Consider the following 21,127-nt stretch of genomic DNA (forward strand, 5'->3'; position numbering starts at 1 on the left):
ATATATGTTACCCTGATAAACTGTTTTCTTTTATCCAGTCAGGCTATAGTATGGCTTCCTGTTCTTCCACCCGCACTGTGGATCCTTGCTCAAAAGCTGCCCCTTGTTGAAACAGAAATCTCTAATGTACTGCATGGTTCAGTCTGTACTGAACTGCAGTCAAATACTGTTTCTAAATAAGAAAAGCCACAGAACAAAGTTAACTAATTACAATCAGATTTTTCTGTTTTTTCTTCCTTGCACTTGTCTTAATTTCATCACATGTATTGCATTCTAAAGTAAAGTAACGTCATTTTACAACAACACTGAGTTACCTGGGAGGCAAACTGAAGACTATAGAAACGGGTCAAATTGGGAATTGCGTGCTTTTTATTATGGTTATGAGGGTCATAGTGTAAAGCAGTGAAATCCAATCTAGTGAGCAGTAAAACAAAACAGGTGTAAATTATTTCAATACACTATAGAGTAATCCAATCTCATAAAGTCACTGCAGAGGTGTCCAAGTTTTTACAGTGCAATAGTTATCTACCGTAGAGACTTGGGTGCCACACATAAAGTTGAAGTCCATGTTCCCATAGATTGGCTGATAACAAATGGTGTTCTGTTTAGGGTTACCCTTTTTCTGAAACAACAGGCTTAAAACAACCTTTTCTAAACATCTTTAAATCATGTAGCGCCAGGGACCCGGGTTCGATTCCCGGCTTGGGTCACTGTCTGTGCTGAGTCTGCACATTCTCCCCGTGCCTGCGTGGGTTTTTTCCGAGTGCTCCGGTTCCCTCTCATGGTCCGAAAGATGTGCTGGTTAGGTTCATTGGCCATGCTAAATTCTCCCTCAGTGTACCCGAACAGGTGCCGGAGTGTGGCGACTGGGGGATTTTCACAGTAACTTCATTGCAATGTTGATGTAAGCCTACTTGTGATAATAATTAATAAATAAAATGATTCTATAGGATAGATATGGAAAGCCTATTGCCATTTACATTTTCACCCATACTCATGAAGACTTTCTATGTTACACTTGGAACGCATTCTAATTCAACACAAATCTGAGATTTTCACAATGGGCTTACCAATCGATATCCCACTTGATAGGCTCTATATTCAGGAGGAGGGGGAGCAGTAGGAGGGTACAAGGGAAGCCGGATTAATCAGGCAGGATCAAGCCAACCCAACACAGTTTATATAGCAGCATTGACAGACCCAGGTGCCTTTCCTGAGAGCTGTATCTCAGGAGGCTTCACTTTAATTATAAATGTGTGGGGGAAGCTCTATTCATCACTGCAGCAAATGCATGGCCAAAGTCCACAGTATGGGTAGCGTCTTACCATGGCACAGAGGTGACCACAGTTCTCTACTTGATGATTGAAGCTCAGGGTGCCAGAGAGACTTTGTCAGACCAGCCAATGTGTTCTGCATTCCTCTCTCTCTCTCTCTCTGTAAGGCAAGTTGGCTCTTTGTTGAATCATTTGCCATCAGCCCTTTCCTGATCGCAAAGTTGTGAAAGGCAATCTTAAAAAATACATTGTCAGCACAAACTGCAAGATACATCTGAAAGTATACAAAGGAATCTTTCTTCGTATCCCAATGGTTTACTCAATTCTTGTCTTCAAGTATGATTCAGTAAAGCACTTTTGCTTTTGTGTTAGAGGTTCGTGATGACACTACTAATGCTAAACATGTGAAGAGGAAGCAATTGCAGTGACATTGGTTGCAAGACAGCTGAGGAACAGATTCATCCGGTGCATATCATTAGATAAATTTCACGCTATTGTATGGGTTGTCTCAGTAAACTAAAAATCTTCATCCTCTCACCAAACTCTTAAGGGTCTGGTTAAAATCATTGCTCCCCTTAACTAACCATTACTTCCAAATGCTTCCAAACCCATTGTCATAAAAGGGAAACAGACACTAAAATTTCCTTACTTTATATGTTACAGGGATTTACTCCACTGGATTTATTACAAGTATTTACAACTATTTACAAAAAGTGTAATTTGGTTCTATCACTGTGACCATGTGAATTTCTGCACCATATCCTAAGACATCTTTTATAAACATGGAACAGATCTTGTACTCCTAGGCACCCTGTAAAGACGTTCCTGTAAATCAGAAGGCTTCTGCGGAGAGTTGATGGAGTAGTCCACTTGGCTGCTCCCAAAATGTCACCTTATTTACTCTCTCCACAAATGCTGCCTGGCCCTGTTAGACATTTCCAACATTCTCTGGTTTGTTTCAGCTTTTCAACATCAGCAATACTGGGGGCAATTCTCCCAGCCCGCTGCGCTGCTCTAGTAGTGCAGTGGGCCGGGTGACATCAGCTGAGGCCATTTTGAGGCTTCCTGCTGGGCGCCCAGGCCTCCGCGTGTCTCCCAGCAGAAGATTTCCAGAGTAATCAGCTCCACGCCAGAAATCAGCACGGAGCTGATTACCATATGGAAATCCGGATTTCAATGTCATTCGCAGGCCAGAGTCTGAGGCCTCCGGGCCCGCTAACGTCTTCCCCTCCCCCTTGCCAGGAGTGGTTCACCCAGCAGGGTTTACAACTGCTCCCTACTAACAAAGGACAAGCGGCCTGACCCCACTGCAGGGTACAGAGGCCATTGAGGGCCCCCGAGGATATCAGGGGTAAGGGGGGGTTACCCCTTGGGCAGTGCCAGCTTGGCCCCCTGGCCCTGCCCAGGGGGCAAACTGGTACTCCCAAGGGTGAAAGCCAGAGGGGGAGGGGGATTGGGGGTGGGACATATTGGGTAGGTGATTGGCAGGGATGAGGAGGTCCCACTGCCACTGTATTCAAGATCGTGGGCAGAGGGAGGGAGGACGGCGATCTGTCTGGCCATCTGGGTTGGGATCAGGGTGGGGAGGGAGGGTGGGGCGTCAGGAGATCAGGGCTGGCCAGATTGGGGGGAGGGTCGGGGAAATTGGGGCAGGCCTGGGGGGGGATGGGGGTCGGGACTTGCCCGGGGAGTTCCGGGAGGCCAGCAATTGGGGGGTCTGCAAGGCCAGCGATGGGGAGGTGAGGTTGCGGGACTGGCCAGCGATCAGAAGGCTGGCAATACACTGCAATGTGCCACTCTCCACACTGACAGATTGACGCATGCTGTGGCTCGCTCAGCACTATGCTGCTGATCCCTCCAGCGGGAATAGGCTCCACCACCTGATTTTCCGAGGGAATCCCGCTGAGGTACTCTGAAATGCAGAGTGTCCGAGATTCAATCTGAAAATCACGCTTTAAAAAATCGGACGGAGTCACTCCCATTTTCACGCAAATTGGGGACTTAGAAATTCTTTGGGAGAATCCAGGCCATTTTGTTTTGCTTTATATTGAAAGAGGTTTGATTGATCCTTCAGCTTTACTAACAACTGAACTAAACTTGATACTTAGGTAACAAGCTTGAGCCAAGCTTCTGTCTGCAAATCGCCTTAAAAATAATGAATAGCAAATTAATTTAAAAGAGATGTACGAGGCAGATTTTTTACACAGAGTGGTGGGTGCCTGGAACTCGTTGCCGGGGGAGGTAGTGGAAGCGGATACGGTGGTGACTTTTAAGGGGCGTCTTGACAAGTACATGAATGAGATGGGAATAGAGGGATATGGTCCCCGGAAGCGTAGGGGGTTTTAGTTAAGTCGGGCAGCATGGTCGGTGCAGGCTTGGAGGGCCGAAGGGCCTGTTTCTATGCTGTAATTTTCTTTGTCTTTTGTTCTTTGTTCTTTGAGGCCCTGACAGGCCTCCTGGGCTGAAGTGAGACAAACAAAAATATTTCATTTTGTCCCAGTTGTTTGAATTACCTCCATGACTCACATTGACACAGGGTGAAACTAAGTTGAAATGGTCAGCAACATGGTTTAAAATAAAACAGAAAGTTAATACAGAGAGGTCTTTGAGGGCTGAATGCTTATTTTTAATAATCATTAGTGAGGGGTTAGTGTGATTTATCAAAGTAGTGTCACTCTGCTCACAAGTAGAGATCTGAGTTCTATTCCCTTTTCTTGTTTTAGGCTACTTGGGTTCTGGTGGCACTTGGCTGGATTTTTGTTCCAGTATACATTGCTGCCGGAGTGGTCACTATGCCTGAGTATTTGAAGAAGAGGTTTGGAGGACAGAGAATCAGAATCTACATGTCCGTATTATCTCTGATCCTGTACATGTTCACTAAGATTTCGGTAAGTAGCAGATGTGTTGCTATGTGTTGTTTCATTACTCGCTTGTAGTTTTTTAAAAGTTTATTTATTAGTCACAAGTAGGCTTACATTAACACTGCAATGAAATTACTGTGAAAGTCCCCCAGTCGCCACACACCGGCACCAGTTTGGGTACACTGAGGGAGAATGTAGCATGGCCAATGCACCTAACAGTGGGAGGAAGCCGGAACACCCGGAGGAAACCCACGCAGACATGGGGGGAAAACATGCAAAGTCCGCACAGACAGTGACCCAAGCTGCGAATCGAACCTGGTTCCCTGGCACTGTGAGGCAGCAGTGCTAATCACTGTGCCACTGTGCCACAGTAAGAAGTTTAACAACACCAGGTTAAAGTCCAACAGGTTTATTTGGTACTGTGCCACCCCAGTTTTAGCAAGCCTTCCCTACTTTTATACTCCATTCCCTTTGAAATAAAGGCAAACATTCCATTTGCCCTCCCTATTACCTGCTGAACTTGCATGCTAGCTTTCTGTGATTTATGCACGAGGACCCCCAAATCTCTCTGTGCCGCAGCTTTCTGCAGTCTTTCCCCATTTTAAATTATATTCAGCTCCCTTATTCTTCCTACCCAAGTGAATAACTTCACATTTTCCCACGTTATATTCCATCTGCCAGGTTTTCACCTACTCACCTAACCTGTCTATATCCCTGTGTAGACTCTTTGGTCGCATTTTCCCGTCCCACCCGTGGAACATGCAAAGGTCCATTGACTTTGGGCAGGATTTTCCAGTCTTGGGCGAGCGCAACCGGAAAATCCTGCCCTTTGTGTCATCCTCACCACTTGCCATCCCACCTATTTTCTTGTCATCCGCAAACTTGGCAATAGTACATTCACTTCCCTCTTCCAAGTCATTAATATATATTGTAAATAATTGTGGTCCCAGCACTGATCCCTTTGGCACCCCATTAGTTGCCGTCCTGAAAATGCCCCTCTTATCCAAACTCTCTGTCGCCTGTTAGTTACCCAAACCTCCTTCCATGTTAACATACCACCCCCAACACCATGGGCTCTTGTCTTATTAACTAATGTTTTGTGCAGCACCTTATCGAATGCTTTTTTGAAAATTGGATCAACTGCTTCGCCTATATCTATCCTGCTCATTTCTACCTCAAAGAATTCTAATTCAAGAGGTGATGGATAAGGCAGGTAAAAAAAGCAGGAAAAACTGGTCAGGCCAAGAAGGGTCCGGTGGCCCAAGAACCAATGATTAAAAATTAGCAGGTTAACATCAATAGTGCCAAACACCCCAGCACCACAGTTTTCCAACAGAAGGTCCCTACCTAAGGCAACAAAGTATTCCCTCCTGCCCAACATTGGGAATGTGGTTTGTTTAATCCAATCCTCTTTCTGTTCTGATCTTTATTCTTGTATTTTTTGCTTTCTGCCATTTTCTTTTTACTTGCTTTTTGGTGTTTTTTTTATCTATGTTCCTATTTTACAAGTTAAAACCCACAGTGCTAGTTACTTAGTCCCAGCACTTGTTCCTTTTGACTGATTGCAAAGCAACGGTTTGTATACACAACTTGATATAAGTTAGCTACCACTTGCTGCGAGTTACTGAGTGTGTATTAAGTATGGAAAAATTCAGTTTCCCCACTGATAACCTGGCCAGCATGGCGGCACAGTGCTTAGCACTGCTGCCTCACAGCGCCAGGGACCCAGGTTCGATTCCTGGCTTGGGTCACTGTCTGTGTGGAGTCTGCACGTTCTTCCCGTGTCTGCGTGGGTTTTCTCCAGGTGCTCCGGTTTCCTCCCACTGTCCGAAAGGTGTGCTGGTTAGGTGCATTGGCCATGCTGAATTCTCCCTCAGTGTACCCGAACAGGGTGTGGCAACTAGGGGATTTTCACAGTAACTTCATTGCAGTGTTAATGTAAGCCAACTTGTGACACTGATAAATAAACTTTAATCTTCAGTATACATCCATCAGGTCTTTCTATATTTTTACCAACCACCAGGGTCAGTTTGTCCTTCTCCACATGTCTTGATGTGATTAATTTTTTTGAAACCTGAAGCAGTGCTATTGGTTACAGTGAAACAATGCTGCACAGCCTTTGTTCATGAGCATGACTCACATTCATGGAAATAAATGACAAACCCATAAATCTTATAAATGGACATTTTATTGCAGAAAACACTAAACTAGAACACCCAGCAGGAAATAAAAGTTACTCCAAACTTAGCCATTTCTTCACAGTGAATGGAACTATATGCTTCATCTATATATTCACATGTAGAAGTCACCCCCACCATTTTGTTTCTAGGTATATTTAGCCATTCTAGGGACATAGGCGGGTGATCTAGTCCTAAGCTTCAATGTTTGACAATTTGCAACCAGAAGTTAGAAGTTGCTCCAGACTGGTTTAGGTGACCACTAATCTGCTGCTGAATTTCCCAGTTCCTTTCGCTCAGAGAGGTATGCAATTGACTAAACTCATCACTCCAGAAATTCACCAAAGATCCTTACACAGCACCTTCCAAACCCACAACCACTTCCACACAGAGGGACAAGGGCAACAGATACATGGAACACCACAACCTACAAGTTCCCCTCCAAGTCACTCACCATCCTGACTTGGAAATATATCGCCGTCCCTTCACAGTCACTGGGTCAAAATCCTGGAATTCCCTCCCTAATGGCACTGTGGACTGCAGCGATTCAAGAAGGCAGCTCACCACCACCTTCTCAAGGGCAACTAAGGGATGGGCAATAAATGCTGGCCAGTCAGCGATGCCCATGTCCCACGATGGAGTAATTTTTTTAAAAACCCACCAACAGGGAACGCCATCCTGGACCAAGCTGTAATATCTTCAAAAAAGATACAAAGGGCTGGATTTTAATGTTAGAGGCAGATAGCAGGAGTCAGGAAATTTGTTCCAGAAGAAAGTGCCTCGAAAGACATGATCTTCATTCCAGCGGGGCTGGGTATCGGGTACATGCTGGAGTCAGTCCCATCACCCCCAGAAACAGTCCAGAGGCAGCCACAGAGGCTGACGACTGGCACGGCAGGTGGGTTAAAAGGCCTGACTTGGTTCTCTAGGACTTGGTCTCAGTTGTTTTGATCAATAATAAGCCCTCACCAATTATATCCCCTCGTCCCATCCCCATCTACTCCCTATGCCTCATCCATGCAAATTCATGCCAAACTGCTAACCCATTCTTCCACTCTACCGCAATGGTCCCCCATATGGTCAATCAAGCAACATTTTCCCTTGTGTGCATCTGTTTCAAAACGCTAATGGAAGTCTGGGCTTTCAGCCAAGCATACATAATAAGGATTGGCTAAGAGCCCAGAATCCCATTAAGCTTGTTTGGTCAAATCTTTTGCTGGGTGGTTGACCCGCATGGTGAGTTCCCCATTGGTTGCTGGTAAAATTAGAGCAGCAGCAGGATGAGGCCCTTAGTTGGCCATTTAAGGGTCATCTTGATATGAAGGCTTCCCTGCACCCTTCTTGCCCAAGACTTGATCAGAAGGTGGAGGACGAGGGGTTGTGGGGGGTGGGGGGGTGCTAGGTCCTTGGTCCATCCCACAAACTCCTCCTGATCATCAAATGACCACCCCTGCCATCGAACCCACCTTGGGATGGCAGGTCATAAAATCTCACCACCCATCTTGTTCACTGGAGTGTTCCTGAGCCTTGGTTCTGTCCTCAGAGCAGCATGGACCCAAGCTAATTGCCTTGGTACTTGGCTTCAGGACTGCATCCTGGTACCTGTCGTCAAATAGAAATTATTTATCATAAACTTTCAGTCATGGAATGACAATCATTTTGTTGCAGATCAGAGATCTGGAAAGTACTGAATGCTGCAGCTACCACAAAACAGGCCCCAAATGAATACACCCGCCCACATAAAGAAGGCACCATGAACAGTAACAAATGATTTGTAGGGTTTAATGAACTATTGCAAATTATTTCATTTTACTTATGACATCTCTAAAACCTTATTTAAATTTTCTCCTGTAATCTGTACTCAGCAGTTTAAGAGCTTTAGTATTGATGGAAAATTATTACCAGTATATTTTTAAGAGGATTCTTAATTTGTCCCAAAGTTTTTGTTGTTGTGTGTCGACCTTTAATGTAGCTTACAGATTGTTATTTAAAACTAACAATTGTGTTCCTGCTTCAGACTGACATTTTCTCCGGAGCACTTTTTATCCAAGTCGCATTGGGTTGGAACCTCTATGTTTCTACAGTAATCCTGCTGGTGGTGACTGCTGTTTACACAGTGGCTGGTAAGCATTTATACCAGAAATATTTTGGTGTCTGTATGAGAAGTCCTCCACATATCACATTTAATAACAGGTTCCAGTGCCCATGTGCTGTGAATTGTTCCAAAGCCAAGAAAGCAGACTGATGAATTCCTCTCTTATCTGGTACCAATATTGTGCTCTAACCAGATTGATAGTTTACGGGGGTGTTTTTCATACCTGTACTACTTGTTCTCTTTGTGCTCAGGGTAAAATCAGGAACTCTCCATGCGGAAATGTGCTCTTTTCTGATGGAGAGAGTATGTACAATCACGACTTGCATTTACATAAAACCTGCATGTCAAAATCCTAAGGTGCTTCACCGGAGCTAAACCCCTCCCCCCCTCCCAAGGTCAACGCTTGCCCACTCCGATTCCCCTGGTGGGCAGGACGGTAAAATTCCAGCAATTATGTCCAAAGAAGGAGACGTTAGGCTGGGCGAGGTCAAAGAGAGAGGTTTTAAAGAGCACCTTAAAGGAGGCAAGGTGCAGAGGTTTAGGGAGGGAATTATAGAACTTACGGTCAAGACAGCGAAGCAATTAGTATCCATAAACAAGAGGTCGGAGTTGGAGGACATTGTACTAGCTTCTGCTTTGGCACTTTAAGGCTTGAATGTATGCAGACTGATATCACTGATTTGCTCATCCATGGCAAAAGCAATAACATTATCCAAAAAAAATCATTAAAGCTGGGAAGTCTGTTGAGAAACAACAAAACTGAGTGTTCAAGGCAATTATTGCCTTTGAAACCAAACCACTGATCCAGATAATAGATGGCTGCCTGAAGAATGATAAACAAATCATTCCTCAGCTTGTTGCAAGAGCTCTTTCAAGTGTCACTTTGTTAATCTAGCATTCACATCAAATTTTTATTCATCTTTCCATAAACAAGTTAATCAGGGAGGGTTAGTAATTTCTTTCAACTTTGATCATGTGTTCCAGAAAAATTGGAACAGTTGAGAATAATAGATAGATGTGCAGCAACATGGCTTCTCTTCTCTCTCCATTGTAATGTTCATTAAATTGCCACTGTGTACTTGTAATACTGCTTCTTCTTCAGCAGTTAACAGAAAGCACACTCATGCAGTTGGCAGATTTCTAAAGAATCCTGTTTGCTGCTGAAAGCCAAGCCAATCAGTTTGTAGAACTAGTTCAGAAGGACTTTTCTTAACGAAAAAAAATCCTAACCTTGCGTAAGTTTCCTTGTGGTAGAACTCTTCCCAGTGTTGTCCTCTTGCTGAAAAATATCAAAATACTAATGCAGAATAAGTGAGTAATGCATCACTCTATGGTTAGGTTCTCTCATATTATTTGGTGCAATTAAATGGAAGCTGGTGCTTGAACTTTATTTGGACCTTGTGCAAAGTAATACAGTGTAAGAATCTCCAGTGGCTATTCTCTTGCAAAACAGATATACCATTTTGGATAGTGTTGAGGAGAATGGCCTCTCCGGGGATAACAGCAGCAGCCAAATTTGTAGCATTGTGGTTGGCTCTGCTGCATAGGGGAGGAGCAAAAGGCATAGAAATGCAATAGTCACAGGGATTCAATTGTGAGGGGAATAGATAGACATTTCTGTGGCCACAGAAGAGACTCGAGGATAGTATGTTGCCTTCCTGGTGCAAGGGTCAAGGATGTCTCAGAGTGGCTGCAGACATTCTGAAGGGGGAGGGTGAACACGGTGGCATAGTGGTTAAGTCTGCTGCCTCATTGAGCCAGGGACCCGGGTTCGATTCCCGGCTTGGATCACTGTCTGTGCGGAGTCTGCACGTTCTCCCCGTGTCTGCGTGGGTTTCCTCTGGGTGCTCCGGTTTCCTCCCACAGTCCGAAAGACGTGTTGGTTGGATGCATTGGCCATGCTAAATTCTCCCTCAGTGTACCCTAGCAGGCACAGACTGTGGCGACTAGGGGATTTTCAAATTAACTTCATTGCAGCGTTAATGTAAGCCTACTTGTGACACGAATAAAAATAAATAAACAACCATTTGTCGTGGTACACATTGGTACAAACAACATAGGTAAAAGAAGGGATGTGGTCCTAAAGGCAGAATATAGGGAACTAAGAAACAATTTGAGAACTAGGACCCCAAATGTAGTTATCTCAGGATTGTTATCAGTCAGCACTATAACCAGTCATGCTAGTCAGAATAGAAACTGCAGCGTACATAGGATGAATATGTGGCTGTAAAGATGTGTAAGGGGGAAGGTTTCTGGTTCCTGTGGCATTGGGACTGGTTCTGGGGGAGGTGGGATCTGTATAAACTGGACTGGTTACAACTGGGCAGGACTGGGACTGATGTCCTTGGAGGGGTATTTGCTAGAGTGGTTTGGGGAGGGTTTAAACTAATATGGCAGGGAATGGGAAAAGTTGTTTATTCCTATTTGGCGCAAGAGTGGAAAGGGAACGGTGGCCAAACCATGGCTTCCAGGGGAAACTAGAGATAGTATTAGATTCAAAGAAGAAGCATACAAATTGGCAAGAAAAAGCAATAGACATGAGGATTGGGAGCGCTTTAAAATTCAGCAAAGGCTGGCCAAGGGATTGATTCAGATTGAGAAAATAGATTGCAAAAGTAAGCTCGCGGTGAACATAAAAACTGACTGTAAAAGTTTCTATAGGAATGTAAAGAGAAAAAGATTGACAAAAACGAATGTAAGCTGCTTATAGTCAAAAATTGGGGAATTCGTAATGGGAACAAAGAAATGGGTGAGGAACTAAATTCGTATTTTGCTTCTGTCTTCACAAAGGAAGACAGGAATAATGTACTGGAAGTTCTAAGAAACGCACATTTTAGTGAGGAGCTGAAGGAAATCAGTATGAGTAGAGAAATAGTTTTGAGGAAATTAATGGGATTGGAGGCGGATAAATCTCCAGGGCCCGATAATCTTCATCCCAGAGTACTTAAGGAAGTGGCCTTGAAAATAGTAGATCCATTTGGTGGTCATTTTCCAAAATTCTTTGGACTGTGGACTGGTTCGTTCAGATTGGAGGGTAGCTAATGTAAGCCCGCTATTCAAAAAGGGAGGTAGAGAGAAAACAGGGAACTATAGACCAATGAGTCTAATGTTGGTAGTAGGGAAGTTTCTGAGTCCATTATCAAGGATTTTGTAGCACAACATTTGGAAAGCAGTGGTATAATCAGACAAAGTCAGCATGGATTTACAAAGGGGAAATCATGCTTGACAAATCTACTGGAATTCTTTGAGGATGTAACTAGTAGAGTTGACCAGGGAGAGCCAGTGGACGTGGTTTAATTAGACTTTCAGAAAGCTTTTGACAAGGTCTCACTCAGCAGATTACTATGTAAAGTTTGAAGTGCATGGGATTGCAGGTAATATCTTGAGATGGATAGAAAGCTTGGTTAGCAGACAGGATGTAATTCTTTTAACATATTTAAATGTACTTTGCTAACTTTTAATTAAGCACAGATGCTCGGCACCTGCAGAGATAAAGCAGTTGGACAACAGATGGTGTGCTATTTTAATTGGAAACCTATCATTAATCTGTTACGCTAAAGAGGTACTACTAGCAAAGGAGAAAACCAGGCATAGGGTCTTTTGTTTTCTGTTGTTAGTTATGACTGGTAGCACCCAATGGAATAACTTTAAACATATTAGATATTTTATTAGCTTTAATTACTTTTATGTTTATACAGTTTTAATTGGATTATTAATCTTGATGAGTGGTTAATTAGTTAATCTTCTGAAATGCTTTAATTTTGACAAGATATATAAATGGAAAGCTTTTACCTGAGAATTTAAAAAGACCAGCAGAAAGTTCTAAATAAGTTTGGAGATGATTTTAAAATATTGTAGAAACTTTGGAAAGAGTGAAGAATGCTTGGTAGAAGTATAAATTAGTTGAATCATAAGAAATAAACAGCAGAAATTTCCTTGAGAAGTTAGTGCAATAGACGAAAATAAAAACAGATGAGATGTAAAACATGCCATTGGTTCATTATCGCCCATTTTGATTTATTGCCAAAGACTGCGATAGGGATGTGATAATATAACATAACTCAGTTTAGAATTACAGTAAGTTGGACACACCTAATTTTGACATCAAATTATTGCAACATTTATGATATTAATTTCTTAGACAACTGCCTAACCGTCTACATAGAAGTCAGAAAAAAAGTTGTTTGTAACATGCCAAGTTGTGTTCTATTCAATTCTTGAAATATTTCAAATAGCCATGAGTTAAATTACAACTAATATTGGATTGATAGTTGGTGTCTAAGTTATGCCTGGATATTTTCAACTTGAGTTGATCATAATTGGGACTTCAAGAACTAGATTAGTTTTCATAATCAGACCTTAGATGCAAGTGTAGTCTTTTCCCTTTATTGTCAACTTTACATTTCCAGCCTACATTGAATTTTGTAATCTGTATTTTGTAATTCTACAGATTCTCTAATTCTTCCTTTTATCAATATGTTGAACAATAAGTTCCAGTGGGTTTATACACAGAGCACTATAGGCATTGCCGTGAATTTTCAACCTTAGTTTTTCCCACATGATGATTTCCAGATTGAATAGATGAGTCACCCAGGGGCAATTATCCAGCAGCCAATTCTGGAAATGTATAGACAAAGGTCCCCGCACTCAGCCTGGAAATGAGATGGAACCAAAGAAGGGATCAAAAACAGATTTTATTTTAGGTTGTTTGTTTTCAAAAAATCTCCCTTCTTCTGTCAATGTTATAGTTGGGCAAAAGGCTGAGTGTGAAACTAGCTCAAAAACCTTATCTATGCTGCTCTGTAATTGCCTCTAGATTGTGTTTGACAATAGTTCAGCATGGTTTACCCTCTGGTTTTTTCTTCATGCTCCATAAAGATGCCTTCTTCCATTCAGCACTTGTCCCAATATTGCAGCAGAGGTTCGAATACCATCGCGTGAAGACTTTTAGAATCAAACCAGTGTTGTGGCACTCGGTATCACAGCACATTAGAGCTTTAACATACTGTGCCGCTCAGAAAAAAAGCAAAAAATAAATTAAAGAAAGCAGAATGCTGCTCACATTTCATTAACCTTAAGGTAACCATTTCCCCTTCCCTCCTCCCCACCGACCCCCCGCATAATTTAGACTTGCAGTATCAGCTCATACTCATCAGAAATCTGATTAGCCAATGCCACCTGAACAAGCATCAGAGCTGAATAGAGATCTAGCCATGTCGAGCGGCAGTATTAGTAAAGGTCAGCAGTAATTTACCTTCCAATGGGCACATTGCACAGGAAAACGGAAAAAAAAATCTACAAAGAAATGAGAGAATAAAGCTGGGAAACTGTGGTTTATCTTAAGCAGACATAGTTACTAATAAAACCTGAAGGCCAATTGATTAATATTTCAAATTCTATGCTGGTAAGGAATTTTAAAAATCATGAGTGTCAATCCCTTCTTTTACTTAGGTCTATGTCCTGAATTGGCACAAGGCTTGCTTCCATTGAAGCACTATTGAATCAGTAATCTGTCCTTATATATCTTCTGATTTGGAGCCTTGGTAGATCCTTGTGTGAATGCCAATCATAAATGTATTTAAACTATTTGAAAGCAAAACTATGATGGTTATGATTTCTGGCACACAAGCTGAAGTGTTCAAGAAAGATTTATCTTCATTCAAATTCACCTAAAAGCTTCAGGGGAACAGCATTACTTCATTTATATCAGATTTAGTATGTACAATGTGGAATTATTTGCCTGAAAAATCAGTAAATGGTTATTTTTGCCTTCCCGCTGGCAGGTGGCTTGACCGCTGTGATTTACACAGATGCCCTTCAGACTGTGATTATGGTGGTAGGCGCTATTGTCCTTATGTTTATTGGTGAGTCTTTCAATATGAACAAACATAAAAATTGTGCACATAAGTTAAGTATTGTCGAGAGGAATGAATATATACTGGAGAGCAAATTCAGCTTACTGACTTTGAAGCCCACACATCTACCACTTATCTGTTAGTTGGAATATGATAGCTTCAGGCTGAACAGTAATAAGCTTTTAATATAAACAGATTTTCAGCAGCATCGGACTGCGTTTTCTGAAATGGATAAATCACAGAAAAGCTTTTCTATTGCATTGTATCAGTAGATTTTCCTTTTTATATCGAAAATCTAATCTAGTATTCATGAGTCTCAGTCATATGGTGTAATTTATCTCCAACCTCTATGTCCCTATCATTGTTATTACATTTCCAAATACACGATGCAGTCTCTCCTGCACAAGTCCAGGATTACCTTCCATGCCTCATTCAACATTCGGCAAAAGGCGCATCATGGCACCAATCACTGTCTCCTGCAGAACACTAAAATCAGTTGCCCTCCTCTGCTTTATCACTAAACATCCTGCCCAGTATGTGCATTGAGAATTAATCTCACCAACTTCTTTCCCATTCCACTCGCACTGTCCACTATCATACCCCTGTTTCTGCTGACAGATAACAATCACTGCTTTTTCTTTCCCTTCAGAATCTCCACTTACACTTGAACAAGTCCCTTGCCTTTGAACAAATCCTTTGCCGTCCATGAAATCAATTGGATATCCTGGCTTTGATTGAAACTTGGTTCACTGCCGGTGACTCCTTGCCCATGCTAAAGCATCTCCACTTAATTATGTTTTCTACCATCTGCCTCATTCAGTGGCAAACAACAATGTCGCCCTTACTGCAAAGTTGTATCTTGACCTCAAATGTCCTCCATTGGCACATTTAACCTCCTCTACTCAGCAGTGTGAGGTCAAAAGTAATTTTAAATCTATATTTGTCCATAAACTGTTTAAAATGCTGACAAAAATGTATTAAATTACTGACCCAAAGATTTATACCAATCCACAATGCTCCATCCTACTGCCTCCTGCCTTCAGTATCCTTTCCCTCTCCATCCTACCATAGGATTTTCCAGGCATCGATTCTGTCATTCTTTAACTTTTCTCTGCTTCACCTTGTACCTCGGACCCAATCCTTCTAATCATCTGTGAGATTAAATGCACACTGTTACATAAATTCCTTCTCCACCCATGATCTGTGACCAAAAAGCACCCACAACTATTGACATGCAGTAATGGCTAGATCACTCACCATCTAGGATCCCAGAGCTATTTAAAAGTTGTGGACGGGCACCAATTCTGGGACTGCTGCTCCTATTTCCACCGCCGCCAATTTTAACTAGCATGCAATAATGATGAAAGTGGCATCCCTACCAGTCCCTACCTGGTCAATTCCATTGCAGTTCCAACCAGCTGTGTAAGCATCTCCCAGCGCACCATTCCCCCCCACCCCCATCAACCTCACATCTGCAATTTTCGAATATGGTTCTCCATGACCTATGGTTCATGGCCCCATAGAGGAGTCATGAACTATTGTCTGGATTCAAGAACCTTTGAGGTCTTACCCAGGCCAACCAGGCCCCCTTCCTTGCCAAACCATTGCCAATTTATGCCCTCACCCTAACCCTTATAGCCTTCATGACAACTCAATGCCAACTCATGTCCTACCAACCCCCAGTGGCCCCTTCTACCATCCAAGCCGACCCATGGCCCTTCCACACCCACTCACCCAGTGAGCACTCTGTACAGAAGCCCATAGTAACAATGGTATGTGTGGAACTGCTTAGAAAAAATGCACGCATTAGCAATTCTTTGAAAAAATCTGATTTTCCTACAACCTCATAAAAGTGTCAATCAAACAGAGTTTCAATGACAGAAACTTTAAACAGTTCAAACCTCTTAATCTTTTGTAAATAAACATTTGGACATTAATAAAATAGATCACAGCAAAAAAATAACTTACAACCATATGAAGATTCAACCAAATAAAGTCAACAGTTCTGTCTGTCCAATCGTCCCATTCACAAAATCCTTTTTTGGGTCCGGGCTCTCAGCCAAATAGTATTCTGTTGCCCATAATAGGCAAAGTACGCACCATACTCAGCCAGACTGTGCTTGCAAAATCCATATGTCTTCTGTTAGATGTGATTCCACAATTTGGGAGAATTCTTTCAACAATCCTGAGTGTGCTAAAAGTTACACGAACAACCATTTTAGAGAAACCAGTCAAGCTTGTAAAATGGCACATTTATGTTGCTGGTGGCGATGTACATTCATACGCAGGGACCCTTTCTCTACAAGCAATAAGAAAATGTTCAAGCCTTATGCTTTATTTGAATTATCTGGGAGCCTGAGGACTGTGTAGTTTCCCATTGCTCTCCCCATCGCAACATCTCAACTAATCACAGTTGACTTCCCAACCTTTTTGTTCCTGCAACATAAAATGTTGTGATCATTTAAAATTTGGAATTCTTACATTTGTCCTGATGGCAAAAAGCTTTGGCAACATTTCTGTCTTTTCAGCAATATTCAAGATTTTAACTTGCGGCAGGGTGGCACAGTTGTTAGCACTGCTGCCTCACAGGGACCCGGGTTCGATTCCCAGCTTGAGTCACTGTCTGCAGAGTCTGCGCGTTCTCCCCGTGTCTGTGTGGGTTTCCTCCAGGTGCTCCGGTTTCCTCCCACAGTCCAAAAGACGTGCTGATTAGGTGCATTGGCCATGTTAAATTCTCCCTCAGTGTACCCGAACAGGTGCTGGAGTATGGCAACTAGGGGATTTTCACAGTAACTTCATTGCAGCATTGATGTAAGCCTACTTGTGACACTAATAAAATTACGTTAGTTTTAAAACTTTAAACTTCTCTCCGTGTCTGTGTGCGTTTCCTCCGGGTGCTCCAGGTTCCTCCCACAAGATGTGCAGGTTAGGTGGATTGGCCATGCTAAATTGCCCCTTAGTGTCCCAAGATGTGCAGGTTAAGGGGATTAGCAGGATAAATGTGTGGGGTTACAGGGATAGGGCAGTGGGTGGGCCTGGGTAAGATACTCTGTCGGAAAGTCAATGCAGACTCGATGGGCTGAATGGGTTCCTTCTGCACTGTAGGGATTCAATGATTAACTGCAAAATATAAACTAAATATAATGATTTCTGGAAAGCCAATTATCTAAACTGCATGACATTTATAAGAACAATGCTTTTCCATAATTACTTCAAGTACCACAGAAGTGCTGGTCCCACACATTGCATCAGTTTCTTTGAAAAGAAGCCAAGGTCAACGATACCCTGTTGGAAGTTTCCTTACAGAGTACTGATGTTCATTTTCTCAAACACAATACAAGGATTTCAAACCAAGCAGTTGCTATCTGAGTCTATCATACTGAAACATGCAGCTGATTCCACTGGAGGGCAGAAACACAGCATGTGTGGTATCTCAGGATGATGAATTGAATGTGTAACATCAGAGCAACCTTAAAATTTCTTCCAACTTTAATGCCGTTCCCCCTTTTCTCAAGGTGTTTCCTCTTGTTGGGATTTGAATCCACTTGCAACGATCACCTTCCAATGAATTCTCCCACCCCCGCCCAAATGGCCATTCCTCATGTTTGAGACTGGCGTGAGGTCTGGATTCCCCTTTTTGCTGGCTAGGTAGTTGGGGGAGGTGAGGAGAGGGTAGGAATTCTACCTGCCACAGTGACTTCACTGTAACCCATTTGTCGTGCAAGGTGGAGATTGGATTGGGGTTTTAAGGGGGATTGGCAGGGTAAATATGTGGGGTTACGACAAAAAGGGCCTGGGTGGGATGTTCTGTCGGAGAGTTGGTGTGGACTTGATGGGCCGAATGGCCTCCTTCTGCACTGTCGGGATTCTATGATTCTATGCAGACTTGGCTCAAAGAACAAAGAACAGTACAGCACAGGAAACAGGCCCTTCGGCCCTCCAAGCCTGTGCCGCTCCTTGGTCCAACTAGACCAATCGTTTGTATCCCTCCATTCCCAGGCTGCTCATGTGACTATCCAGGTAAGTCTTAAACGATGTCAGCGTGCCTGCCTCCACCACCCTACTTGGCAGCGCATTCCAGGCCCTCACCACCCTCTGTGTAAAAAACGTCCCTCTGATATCTGAGTTATACTTCGCCCCTCTCACCTTGAGCCCGTGACCCCTCGTGATCGTCACCTCCGACCTGGGAAAAAGCTTCCCACTGTTCACCCTATCTATACCCTTCATAATCTTGTACACCTCTATTAGATCTCCCCTCATTCTCCGTCTTTCCAAGGAGAACAACCCCAGTCTACCCAATCTCTCCTCATAGCTAAGACCCTCCATACCAGGCAACATCCTGGTAAACCTTCTCTGCACTCTCTCTAACGCCTCCACGTCCTTCTGGTAGTGCGGCGACCAGAACTGGACGCAGTACTCCAAATGTGGCCTAATCAGCGTTCTATACAGCTGCATCATCAGACTCCAGCTTTTATACTCTATACCCCGTCCTATAAAGGCAAGCATACCATATGCCTTCTTCACCACCTTCTCCACCTGTGTTGCCACCTTCAAGGATTTGTGGACTTGCACACCTAGGTCCCTCTGTGTTTCTATACTCCTGATGACTCTGCCATTTATTGTATAACTCCTCCCTACATTATTTCTTCCAAAATGCATCACTTCGCATTTATCCGGATTAAACTCCATCTGCCACCTCTCCGCCCAATTTTCCAGCCTATTTATATCTTGCTGTATTGCCCGACAATGCTCTTCGCTATCCGCAAGTCCAGCCTCCTGGCAGAATCCCCATTACCAAAGAGGAGTCGGCCATCACCAACACGGAAAACCCTGACGACATTGCAGCAATACCGTTACAGGAACAACTTGAAGAGGTCAACAATATTAGGCTTTAACTTTGTCTGAGACAGAGATCTCAGGAGAATGAAACTGATGAATACCAACAGCTCAAAACGGGTTTACAACTGCCTTTTCGCCATGCCCACTCTCTTTCCACTGAGTTCACAGAATAACGTTCCAAATTCCTTATGGAGACTTGTTTCCTTGACTCACTGTTGCTTTTGCTTGGTTTAAAATTAAGAATTGTGGCAATACTTTCCAAGTCAATGGAAAATAAAAACTGGCATGGTGGAAAAGTCCACTGCTGATACACCACAGGTACATTTCATGCGGCAGGTTTAGACCGATTTCATCCTGAAAAGATCTAAAATGTGCTGAGCTATGGAGAAAGAGCAACGGGATGGACTATTTGGATTGTTCTTTCAAATAGATATGATGGGCTGAATGGCCTCTCTCTTTGTAGTAAGATTCAAATATGGAAGGAGAAGAGGCCACTATAAGGTATGGCCACTACCTGAGGGACCACTGACCTGAGATCCTTTTCCCAAAGGTCCAGGGTCAGCAGAGACAGCAGCTAATAAACTGGAAATTAGGGAGCTTACTGAATGCTGACTTGCCACCAACAGCAGTTGAAGAAGGGGTGGACAACTAACATCTCAATAGAGATAGAAAGAGTTAACCTGAACTTGGAGTGGGTTGAATTCAGTGATAGGCCTTATCTCCAGATTGTTATGGAACTCTCCTGCTAAATTTTGTGTGGGATAGCAGATGAAATTGCAAACTGTACGCCCTTTAATAATAGGGTAGGAATCAGGGATTCACAGCCAAGCCTGCACAGACATAAACTGTGCAGCAGAGGTCACTGCTTAACAAACACAGTGGAGACTGGTAAATTGAACCAGGGGTTTTGTATTTCATATGGTTTGACGCAACTCTGGATTAGGTCACCGGAAAAGCTCCTCCTCTTGAATTTTAAAAGCAGAAAGCAAGTTAAACAGAGACAAATTTCAGTTAGTATTTGAAGCAGCAAGTGTTTGAAGCTACCTTCTGTGTTCAGGATGGAGAGAATCTTGAAATTTTTTGTAAATTTTAATTTCCCCTCTTCATACTTTTATTAGAAATTCTGTGAAAATTTTCCTTTCATTTTTGTTTTCTTACTTACCTGCGACTGTACGATGGCTGTGGTGAAGAAGGCAGGCACTTGATCGATGGCCCTGTGCCAGTGGTAATCCCATCAATAGGAATTAAATGTATTTGGTACCTTAGCAGCCTCCAACCCTTTAAAACAGCTGTCTTCATTAACCTATATTGGTTCCAACTCTCCTCCCAACTCAAGCTTAACATTCTCATCCTTGTGTTTAAATCTCTCTACGGCCTTGCTTTTTCCCTATCTATATAACCATCCCTGGTTTTACAAAGGTTTCCTTCACATTATTAATTCCTCTGACTGCAGCCTCTCATGCATCCTCTCCTCCCTTTACCCTGCCACTGGTGAAGGTGCTGTTAATCACCTAGGTCCCTCACTTTGTTTGACATTCTAGTTCTAAATCTCTCTGCAACTCCCTTTCCTCAAGACACTCCTGTAAAATGCACCTCTTCGACTTTCATACCAGGAGAGATTTCATACCGGGAACTTTACCAACTCAGCGAACCCGACCTTTAAAATTGAGCGCCCGCCAATGGAATTTGTGATTTGCATTTGGGGGAGGGGGTCTGAATAGCAAGTCGGAGAGGGCGACCCTGGAATGAATGCGCAGGTTGCCAGTTATGGAGGCGGGCTGGACTCAAGGCCTGCCTCTGTGCTCTGGCATTGAGTTGAAATAAATGGAAAATAACAATAAGTAAAAACATCCCTCCAACCCGAACTCCCTACACACTCCGTATACCCCATCCATTCCAAATCATGCCCCTCTACACACCCTATGTCCCTCATGCCAATTTCATGCCCCTCAACCCCATGGACTCCATATACCCGATGCCGACTTGGTGCCCCTCTACCCAACCCTATCAGTCAGCATGGCTTTGT

At 43.1% G+C, this 21,127-nt stretch overlaps 1 protein-coding gene across 1 annotated transcript in view; it reads left to right on the top strand.

Annotated features, from left to right (window-relative positions):
- The window catches only part of slc5a9 (solute carrier family 5 member 9), a 55,092-nt gene that overhangs the window by 7,234 nt on the left and 26,731 nt on the right, over positions 1-21,127 (top strand). The window contains exons 4-6 of the mRNA XM_078218549.1: positions 3,998-4,162; positions 8,330-8,435; positions 14,191-14,271. Coding sequence (XP_078074675.1) covers positions 3,998-4,162; positions 8,330-8,435; positions 14,191-14,271 — 352 coding nt within the window. The remainder of the gene's footprint in view (positions 1-3,997; positions 4,163-8,329; positions 8,436-14,190; positions 14,272-21,127) is intronic.

The sequence above is a fragment of the Mustelus asterias genome, chromosome 8 (genome assembly GCF_964213995.1).
Source record: "Mustelus asterias chromosome 8, sMusAst1.hap1.1, whole genome shotgun sequence".
Lineage (NCBI taxonomy): Eukaryota > Metazoa > Chordata > Chondrichthyes > Carcharhiniformes > Triakidae > Mustelus > Mustelus asterias.